The sequence below is a fragment of the Triticum urartu genome, chromosome 4A, assembly GCF_056163025.1.
Source record: "Triticum urartu cultivar PI428250 chromosome 4A, HENAU_Tu73, whole genome shotgun sequence".
Classification (NCBI taxonomy): Eukaryota; Viridiplantae; Streptophyta; class Magnoliopsida; order Poales; family Poaceae; genus Triticum; species Triticum urartu.
Window position 1 is genome coordinate 619,803,630 of NC_141876.1, and position 10,896 is coordinate 619,814,525.

The window sequence follows — 10,896 nt, forward strand, 5'->3', positions numbered from 1 at the left end:
TTCGGGTGATGCTTTTCCGTCGGATCCTCCCCACCAGCGCTGGTCTATCCATATGTGGGAGTTCAATCCAGAAGGGCTGCGAACCCTGCAGCGATTCTTCAGCACAACACACGAAGAGATCTGGAAGCTGCTCTTCAAGGCCCAGAAGACGTGGCCGGAGATGACCGACATCGGCCTCGACAGCGCGCATCCGACCACCCCGGTAAGCATTTAGTTCCGAACATAATTTTAGTTCACAAATCAAAGGGTATGCTGAGCCTTCCATCATTCAATCAGGGCTGGACAAAGAAGGCGGAGCGGATCAAGTGTCCGGCTCTGCTACCCGAAGACCCAGCCGTTCCTCTGCTAACGAGGATGCTGGTCCCGGCGCCGTATCAGGTGCCGGATAAGAAGGCCAAGAAGAAGAGCAAGGAGGCCAAAGGTGGCCTCCGCCGTAAAGGTACTTCGGACCCTGTGCGGAGAGACTGAAGCTCCCTCCTCCTACGAGGGAGATGAAGACAAAGAGGAGGAGGAGGAGGTAGAGAGCAATTCTCCCCTTAAGGGGAGGAAGAAGGAAAGGGCGGCCTGATAACCCACAAGTATAGGGGGATCGCAACAGCTTTCGAGGGTAGAGTATTCAACCCAAATTTATTGATTCGACACAAGGGGAGCCAAAGAATATTCTCAAGTATTAGCAGCTGAGTTGTCAATTCAACTACACCTGAAAACTTAGTATCTGCAGCAAAGTGTTTAGTAGCAAAGTAATATGATAGTGGTGGTAGCGGCAACAAAAGTAAAGACAGCAAAAGTAATGTTTTGGTATTTTGTAGTGATTGTAACAGTAGCAGCGGGAAAGTAAATAAGCGTAAACTAGTATATGGAAAACTCGTAGGCACCGGATCAGTGATGGATAATTATGCCGGATGCGGTTCATCATGTAACAGTCATAACATAGGGTGACACAAAACTAGCTCCAATTCATCAATGTAATGTAGGCATGTATTCCGTATATAGTCATACGTGCTTATGGAAAAGAACTTGCATGACATCTTTTGTCCTACCCTCCCGTGGCAGCGGGGTCCTATTGGAAACTAAGAGATATTAAGGCCTCCTTTTAATAGAGAACCGGAACAAAGCATTAGCACATAGTGAATACATGAACTCCTCAAACTATGGTCATCACCGGGAGTGGTCCCGATTATTATCACTTCGGGGTTGCCGGATCATAACACATAATAGGTGACTATAGACTTGCAAGATAGGATCAAGAACTCACATATATTCATGAAAACATAATAGGTTCAGATCTGAAATCATGGCACTCGGGCCCTAGTGACAAGCATTAAGCATAGCAAAGTCATAACAACATCAATCTCAGAACATAGTGGATACTAGGGATCAAACCCTAACAAAACTAACTCGATTACATGATAAATCTCATCCAACCCATCACCGTCCAGTAAGCCTACGATGGAATTACTCACGCACGGCGGTGAGCATCATGAAATTGGTGATGGAGGATGGTTGGTGATGACGACGGCGACGAATCCCCCTCTCCGGAGCCCCGAACGGACTCCAGATCAGCCCTCCCGAGAGGTTTTAGGGCTTGGCGGCGGCTCCGTATCGTAAAACGTGATGATTTCTTCTCCCTGATTTTTTTATCTTCGAAGCAAATATATAGAGTTGGAGTTGGCGTCGGAGGGCATCCAGGGGGCCCATGAGGTAGGGGGCGCCCCCCACCCTCGTGAACAGGGTGTGGGCCCCCTGGTCTTCATCTTTGGCGAGGATTTTTTATTATTTTTTCTAAGATGTTCCATGGAGTTTCAGGTCATTCCGAGAATATTTGTTTTCTGCACATAAAACAACACCATGGCAATTCTGCCGAAAACATACAAGTTAGAGTCCAAAACAAGGGCAAAAGTGTTTGGAAAAGTAGATAAGACAGAGACGTATCAACTCCCCCAAGCTTAAACCCTTGCTTGTCCTCAAGAAATTCAGTTGACAAACTGAAAAAAAAACTTTTACAAACTCTGTTTGCTCTTGTTATTGTAACTATGTCAAGCCAGCATTCAAGTTTTTGGCATAGATCATAACTAACCACATTTGCAATAATTCTCAAGTCTCATAATTACTCATATCAATAGCATAATCAACTAGCAAGTCATAATAATAAACCTCGGATGACAACACTTTCTCAAAACAATCATAATATGATATAACAAGATGGTATCTCGCTAGCCCTTTCTGAGACCGCAAAACATAAATGCAGAGCACCTTTAAAGATCAAGGACTGACTAGACATTGTAATTCATGGTAAAAAAGATCCAATCATAGTCACACCCAATATAAATTAACAGTGATGAATGCAAATGACGGTTGTGCTCTCCAGCTAGTGCTTTTTAATAAGAGGGTGATGACTCAACATAAAAGTAAATGGATAGGCCCTTCGCAGAGGGAAGCAGGGATTTGTAGAGGTGCCAGAACTCAGTTTTGCAATAGAGATAAATTGTATTTTGAGCGGTATACTTTCATTGTCAACGTAGCAACTAAGAGATGGCGATATCTTCCATGCTAAACACATTATAGGCGGTTCCCAAACAGAATGGTAAAGTTTATACTCCCCCTCCACCAACAAGCATCAATCCATGGCATGCTCGAAACAACGAGTGCCTCCAATATACATCAAGTCCCAAGGGGAGTTTTGTTTGTAATTAATTTTGATTTAGTTTGCATAAAGCATGTGACTGGGCATCCCGGTGACCAGCCATTTTCTCGTGAGTGAGGAGCGGAGTCCACTCCTCTTGAGAATAACCCGCCTAACACGGAAGATAAGGACAGCCTTGGTTGATACATGAGCTATTCGAGTATACAAAACAGAATGTTTATTTGAAGGTTTAGAGTTTGGCACATACAAATTTACTTGGAACGGCAGGTAGATACCGCATATAGGAAGGTATGGTGGACTCATCTGGAATAACTTTGGGGTTTAAGGGATTGGATACACAAGCAGTATTCTCGCTTAGTACAAGTGAAGGCTAGCAAAAGACTGGGAAGCAACCAACTAGAGAGCGACAACAGCCATGTACATGCATTAAAATTAATAAACATTGGATGCAAGCATGAGTAGGATATAATCCACCATCATAAATATCGTGAAGGCTACGTTGATTTTGTTTCAACTACATGCGTGAACATGTGCCAAGTCAAGTCACTTAAATCATTCTAAGGAGGATACCGCCCCATCATACCACATCATAATCATCTCAATAGCATGTTGGCACACAAGGTAAACCATTATAACTCATAGCTAATCAAGCATGGCACAAGCAACTATGATCTCTAATTGTCATTGCAAACATGTTTATTCATAATAAGCTGAATCAAAAACGAGGGACTCATCATATTTACAAAAACAAAAAGGTCGAGTTCATACCAGCTTTTCTCATCTCAGTCAGTCCATCATATATCATCATAATTGCCTTTCACTTGCACGACCGAACGGTGTGAATAATAATAAAAGTATACGTGCATTGGACTAAGCTGGAATCTGCGAGCATTCAATAAACAGGAGAAGACAAGGCAATATGGTCTCTTGGTTAAATCAACAATAATGCATATAAGAGCCACTTCAACAATTTAATTATGGTCTTCTCCTACTGATCCCCAAAGAAAAGAAAAGAAATAAAACTATTTACACGGGAAAGCTCCCAACAAGCAAAAGAAGAACGGGAAATATTTTTGGGTTTTCTTTTTAATTATTACTACTACAGCAGAAAAATAAACTACTACTAATTTTTTTGGTTTTTCTTAAGGTTTAACAAACACACAAGAAGAAATCAGGAAAAAGAAAATAAACTAGCATGGATATTACAGTGAAAAAGTATGAGCACCGACATCTAGCAATGAGTGTGTGTGAACATAAATATAATGTCGGTGAGAAATACGTACTCCCCCAAGCTTAGGCTTTTGGCCTACATTGGTCTATTGCCAGGGATAGCCTGGCGGATACCCATAGGTGTAGCTGGGGTCGTACCGCGATGAAGAATAGTTGGGATCATACTGATGTGTAGCGGTTATCGCCTGCTGAGCTGCAGCGTGGAGTCGAGCTGCCTCCGCTCTCCTCTCATACTCTTCTGCCTCCTCTCTGGTAATAACATATCTTCTTTTTGTCTGTGAATCAAAGAAGGCAGGAGCAGGGAGAGTAATACTATCGGGGGACTAATCCACGAGCACCTATGGGACCGGCGGACCGAGTCCCTTTCGGTTCGGCGGGGGCGAGGGTCGCACGAAGAGCGGATCGAGGCGAAGCACACGAGCAGTTTACCCAGGTTCGGGCCGCACGGATGCGTAAAACCCTACTCCTGCTTTGTGGTTTGTATTGAGTTCTTGCTCGGGAGCGCGGAGTGCTACAGTACACCCCAGCAGCTAACGAGACCGAGCGTGAGTGTTCTCTTCCTCCCCCCTCCTCTACGTTGCGCATGGGCCTCCTTTTATATGCTTCAAGGGGTCACCGACAGGTGGCAACGTAGACAAGGGTAAAAATGGAAAGGTGTTGCGGTTGGTACAGCTACCTGCTACAGTGTATCATACCTAACCCTGACGGCAGGGGACCAGGGCATTAAATGCCCGTCTGCGTCGCCTAAATAGTGCAAAAGGGACCGTCAGGGACACCACCACTCGCCACGATGGCAATCTTGTTAGCGCCGCTTGCCACCGCGCACTGCTGGCTGCACAGCCTCCCGCCACGTACGCCTGGAAGGGTCCCAGAGCGACACGTTGGTGGATGTGCTGGAGCGCGGGCACAGAGTGGTGGCTTGCCGCGGCAAGCGCCTTGCCGCGGTCGTTGTCTTGTCGCGTCCGGGAGCTTGTCGCTCACCGGGCCTTGCCGGGACGCGTGGCGCGTCGCGGCAAGTTCCTTGAGATGCCTTGGTTGGCCTTCCCGGCAAGCTCCTCTTGCCGGGGTCTTGTCTCCTTGGCTTGGATACTTTGTCCTTGAATGGCTCCAAAGGAACAACGGAGGACCTTGGCGGTCACCCGGCAAGCCTTGGTTAGGAAACTTAACCATCTTTGATCAACGAGCTAGTCAAGTAGAGGCATACTAGTGACACTCTGTTTGTCTATGTATTCACACATGTATTATGTTTCCGGTTAATACAATTCTAGCATGAATAATAAACATTTATCATGAAATAAGGAAATAAATAATAAATTTATTATTGCCTCTAGGGCATATTTCCTTCACTTGGAAGGGTAAACTCATGTCATATGGGGCACGATTAACTCTAATCAATGCAGTTCTCACAACTTTGTCAATGTTTCTGTTGTCTTTATTTGAAATACCCAAAGGGGTATTAAAGAGGCTTGATTTCTACCAGTCTAGGTTCTTCTGGCAGTGTGATGAGCACACATGGAAGTATCGATTGGCAAAATGGGATATCTTGTGTAGACCTAAGGACCAAGGCAGATTGGGCATTGAAAACTTGGAAATCAAAAATACGTGATTGCTTAGCAAATGGCTATTCAAGTTACAAAATGAGGAAGGGGTCTGGCAAGAGCTCCTCCACGGTAAATACTTATATTCGAAGACCTTATCCAAGGTGGAAGCCAAACCAACTGACTCTCCATTTTGGAAGGGCTTGATGAAGGTCAAGTCTTCTTTCTTTATGAGAGGTTCATTTGAGGTTGGTGACGGTCAATCCACTAGTTTCTGGGAAGATACCTGGCTAGGGGACAATCCGCTTGTGGTTCAGTACTCATCTTTGTATAATATTGTGCGTAAGAAAGACGATACAGTTTAATCAGTCCTTGGTTCAACACCTCTGAACATCCAATTCAGGAGGGCCTTGATTGGCGATAAATGGATGGCATGGCTCCATTTAGTTCGTAGGTTGATGTTGGTCAACCTATGTCATGCGCCTGACGTCTTTAGATGGAGACTAAATACCAATGGGGTGTTTCCCCCCCTGTACTCAAATCCTGGCTCCGCCCCTGGGAGGCAGTACTACTTTGGTTGGTGAGTTAGCTCAAGCGATAATTCTCAAAAAAAAATAAGTTAGCTCAAGTGATTCATCCATGCATTGATCTACGTTCAGTTAGTCAAGACAATGAAGGAATTTGTTTCAGATTCAGGTGTGGTATATATATATTTGTCATCCATCCAGACAAGACTAACAAAAATTATTAAGTGGGGCCTAGCTTAATTAATTCGTGATGCAATGACATACAGTAGATGCATGCATGTGCAATTCCGCAATCTAAAAGGAAGATCAAAACTGGAGGTGCTGACGGATGGATGAGTCCGAGCTGAATAATTGTACTACAGTAGTTTGCTGCTCCATAATTAAGCATCCAGGATTAATTAGTTGTTGTCATGCTTGAAATCTAACAACGGCCTAAGCTAGCAACCAATTAATACATCCTTGCATATATATAGGTGTTTGGCTTCAGATTAATTTGCTCCATAGCTAGGAGAAAGCATGCGTGGCTTTGTTTGTTTGTAAAGGTAGGAATATCATGCATGGACCTGATTAAGCTAACTCTGAATTATACTTCTTGCAGCAGTTAACTAACTGACCTAAAAATTCAGTCAGTCAGTGAGTCAAGGAATTTGTTGAGGACAGCAGGTGAGGTGTGATGGGTGAGGTTTGTCACCCATCCAGAGTTCCAGTTTCCAGACAAGATGGACTGCTAAAAAGAGAATTCTGCAATCTGAAATCTAAAACTAAAAGGAGGATCAAATCTTGAGGCTCTCAGTTTGCTAGCCAATCACTTGACCAAATCCATCCATGTGACATGTTAGCCTGCCTGATTGCTTCTCTCACTTCACTTATTAGCCAATCAGATAACTTGAGCTGAGCTGAGCTGCTACTGCTAGCTAGACAGCATTGTCAGGGAGCCAAAAAGAAAGCTGCCTTGCATCATAATGCTCCATCCATAAGGACCACTAAGCATCTGCTCTGCTCTGCTCTGGTGTACTTAATTAAGCTCCAGTTAGTGGAGGACGTTTGGTTTTAGTTCAACTGACTGACTGACTGAATTAAGCTCAACTAGCTTAGCTTTACTTCTACTACACTAGTTGTAGTTGGCAGCACAAAAGGTGCACACACAGACAGACAGACTGACTGACTCTGCACTTCACTGCATCTGCATGCTATCAATTAAAAGTAAGAAAAAAAAAGATGCACCGAAAGTGCCGACAAATCAGAATGCAAGAAAATGTTTCCTCTTGAAGGCACAAAAGAATTTTACTCCAGCCACTTACTGTTGCTTCCTACATGTTTGTCTATCTTCTGAAACACAAGTAGTAGTAGTAGTAGTAGTAGTAGTAGTAATAGTAGTATACACGAGAGAAACAGAGAGAGATAGCTACTTGCAAACCTTCTGTAATCGAGCAACTAGTGCACTGCACCGGATGATGCTCAGCTCAGCTAGAGATGGTCGAGGCGTCATCGCGGTACAGATGCCACTTGTCGTATCTCTGGTGCCCCGGCAGCAGCGGCCGCAGTCGTGGCGCGCCCATGCACTCCGAGCAGCAGCAGCCCCTCAGCTCCTCCAAGCACCCACCACAGCACCTGCACCAGCACCAGTTCACTTCACTTCAGTACATTCCACACTGCACTTGAAACAACCTGCAGCTCAATCTATCTAACATATCTACTCCTAGATGGTAGTAGAAAGGAAGGAACAAAATGCGTACAGGTAGAGGCGGTTGCAGTCGATGCTGGCGCAGTTGCGGTGCCTCAGCTCCTCCACCTCCAACCCGCACACGTAGCACCGCCCCAGCCACCGAGACGACGACAGATCCCCGTTGTCGGCACCCCCTTCTTCTGCTGCGGCTTCTGCCTCTGCAAACTTGGCCGGTGGCAGGGAGAGCCGGTCGTCGAACACAAACAGGTTACCCACCCACTCCGCGCTCCCTTGGCTCTTGAGGTAGTTGGACACGCCCCCCTTCAGAGTGTACAGGTTCCCGAAACCCTTCTCCCTGTCAAGGAAACGCACACAAGATTAAGGTATAATACATAGCCACCAATCCCTTAGCATATATGTGTACACTGCTTTTATTTACCTCAAGATCGTTGAGTAGACGTCGCATCTTATGCCACCCGTGCAGTACATTAATATGTCTGTGTTCTCTTTGTCTACTCCATGCAGAGGGTCCGTCGAATCCATCTGCATATGTATGGATTACTTCTCAACAAGCTATGTATGGATTACAAATACAATGCAGCAAGACGGCATTAGCTGAAGGAGTACCTCCTGCTCTGAGTTTGACAGCCCAAATGAAGTGCTTCTGAAGCAGTCCACGTTAGGCCTCTTGGCTCCTTCAAAATGTCCAATGTCCCATTCATAGTCTGGCACAAAAACAACATACGACATAAATACCTACTTAGGTGATTACCACTTCAAATGATATCAACCCACAAAACATAACAGACGGATTTATCAAAGTACAGGAAGGGAGAGAACATAGTTTACCATTCCTAACGTCAAGGAGCAAAAGCTTTCGTCCTTCAGAGGTATCTCCAGGTGCTCCGGTTTCAAGGCGTTTCCTAGCTTCAAGCTTCTCCCTCCACTCGGATGGGGTCAGTGGTGAAGCGCGCATGCTAGGTTCCACCAAAGGAAGATGACAACTCCCTCCTTCCAACTGCAGGTTTTGTTTTGTTTGTAGATAAGATGTCTGGAAACTTTACTGTTAAAAAACGGACTTGTCTCTGGCATGTTCCCAAGTCTGAATATATATAGTGAACTAACCAAATCTTGGTACTTCTAACCTTCTACTAATGAGGTCAAATGAAACAAAATTCAAGACTTCAGTGCGTGCCTTTGGTGTGTAATCTTGCACTTTCAGAATCTTGAACAGAACAAGAGCGTTCATTATCTAGCATAACAACTCCTACAAGCTTCGAATTTGCTCTCTGAATTACACATAAGGCCTCAGCCCAGCCCCAGCAGTTACGAGATAACAAATTAAATACACACTGGGCAAAAAAAGAAAATGCCGGCTAGTTTAAAAAAGGATAATTCAGTAAGATAACCAAGTTAATTTCACCACTTAAAATGAAAGCAACAGGAGAAGGGGTTAGGAGGCTTGCAGCCTCAGGAGAAGCTCCAGGACAGATTAGAATGTGAAACCGTGAAATGGTTGCGGGGACTTGTAAGAAATACAAGGCTTTCACCTGAAATTTTGTGCATGGTATGATAATTATCATCTTGCCAACTCTTGGATGGACGGATATTCGTTCCTAACCAGTTAGACCTATGATTAGAACTCTGGAACAAGATATATTTGGTTATTTTCTTCTAACATGAAGTTAGTTGCTCGGATGCTTAGCACTGAGCAGGTAATAGATTACCGCACCTACCCTCACGCCCCTAGGAACCAGTCTTCATCTTACCATCGAGACACAAAGAATGCCAGGCTCTAAAAATGTGAGGCTACTGTACTGAATTTTGTTTCCAAATTATGAGATAAAAAAAAAGAAGCAGATGTACCCAAGGATTGGTTACCTGAACAAGAGATTGTTTGTAGCGCAGTTTGAGCCGAGGAAAAGCATGCCCGCTTAACGCTGGCGAAATTTGGATGAGTATATCAGAGAAACGCCAATCTTTCCTGACCCAATCAGCGTACGCCATTGCATCTTTGCGCGGACCACTGTACTGTGCTGTGACAAGAGCACAAGTTAGAAAAGTAGCCATGCTGGAAGCTGCGGCATTCAGATATACGAATCACTCTTGATTTTTTTTTTGCGCTAATTAATATGCATCGAAGGCTAAGAGAGAGAGAGGCATATGATATGAATACTAGAAAAGTTATGAGGAGATGTGACATTTGGACTGTGGACTGTGGTGACAAACCAACCTAAATTAATTGCTTGTGCCATTAACTTGATTGCTCAGAAATGGTAAGTAGTATATGCAGTGTGGAACCATGAGACCCTAAACTGTCTCAAACTTGCAGATATGTACATTTCCCTCCCTGTGCTGTGCTGTTGACTAACATAACATGTGCATCGATGGAAAACATAGTGTTTTTGGCTTTGGCTTTGGCTTTCGGGATTACGTACGTACCTGAGCGTTGATCCCCTGCTGGTTCATGTAGATGCGACCCTGTATGTCTATGTCGCGTCCCTGGATCGGATCAGGACAGGAGAGATGCATTTTTTTTGTGTGTAAAATAGGAGTAATAAAGAAAGATCCAGACTTTCATTCATTCATTCATTCAGATATCCAAAATCTGGTGAACTCAACTGAAACTGGATGGAGTTAGGGGGCCGACCTGGAGGAAGTGGAGGTGCGCGGCGACCTCGGCGCGGGGGTCCTCCACGGGCACCAGCTTGTAGAACGTGACCACCACGAACTCCGCCTTGGCCTCCCACTCATCTGTGCCGGCGACGGCCGGGTGGGAGGTGGGGGCGGGGAAGGAGGATCGGAGGCGGGCGGGCGGGAGCGGGAGCGGGAGAGAGAGAGCGCGCCACGGCGACAAGAAGAGGCCGGTCCGGCGAGGCGGCGGACAGAGGAGGGGGATGTGGTAATGGTGGTGGAGGTGGACATGGACATGGACGGCGGCCGCCATGGCCACTCCAGGGGCTGGACCTGGACGGAGCAGCAGCACAGTGACTATCTTCCTTATCCTCTCTTTGTGTCCACGTTGCCACAACCCTTTCTTTTCCTTTTTTTTTTCTTTTTTGTATTGTTCACATTTAATTTTCTTAACATCAGATATCTGCTCTTTGAGCCCCGTGTCGTCCCCCCGCAGGCGACACCTAGTCGCCGCCGAACCACCCCCCTCCTTCCCCGCCGGGATCCGGCTAGCCTGCTCCCTCTCCGTGCTCTCATCCGTGCTCCCACCTTATCCTACGGTTGTCTTTTTTCCTTATTTATTTCTAATCTAATCATCTCTTCTTCTTCTTCTTCTTC

The 10,896-nt window shown here is 45.4% G+C and overlaps 1 protein-coding gene across 3 annotated transcripts; it reads right to left on the reverse strand.

Annotated features, from left to right (window-relative positions):
- Positions 1-1,312: 1,312 nt before the first annotated feature.
- On the reverse strand, positions 1,313-10,599 carry LOC147977495 (Rhodanese/Cell cycle control phosphatase superfamily protein). Of its 3 annotated transcripts, XM_087519353.1 has the most exons (9): positions 10,256-10,598; positions 10,048-10,107; positions 9,487-9,636; positions 8,455-8,623; positions 8,233-8,330; positions 8,045-8,148; positions 7,676-7,960; positions 3,413-7,550; positions 1,313-1,857 (listed from the first exon to the last, which is right to left on the reverse strand). In XM_087519353.1, exons 1-8 carry the CDS (start codon positions 10,550-10,552, stop codon positions 7,403-7,405), a joined length of 1,311 nt encoding a protein of 436 aa, XP_087375479.1. In that variant the 5' UTR covers positions 10,553-10,598; the 3' UTR covers positions 1,313-1,857; positions 3,413-7,402. The 3 variants fall into 3 exon arrangements, with proteins under 3 accessions (XP_087375479.1, XP_087375481.1, XP_087375480.1); XM_087519355.1 differs by lacking the exon at positions 10,048-10,107 and having other exon boundaries at positions 9,487-9,631; positions 10,256-10,599; XM_087519354.1 differs by lacking the exon at positions 10,048-10,107 and having other exon boundaries at positions 10,256-10,599.
- Between the last annotated feature and the right edge of the window lie 297 nt (positions 10,600-10,896).

Coding starts and splice junctions, on each gene's coding strand:
- LOC147977495 (XM_087519353.1), bottom strand. CDS start 10,552: ATGGCGGCCGCCGTCCATGTCCATGTCCACCTCCACCACCATTACCAC. Junction 10,108..10,255: donor CGCACCTCCACTTCCTCCAG/GTCGGCCCCCTA, acceptor GATCCGATCCAG/GGACGCGACATAGACATACA. Junction 7,551..7,675: donor GACTGCAACCGCCTCTACCT/GTACGCATTTTG, acceptor GTGCTGGTGCAG/GTGCTGTGGTGGGTGCTTGG.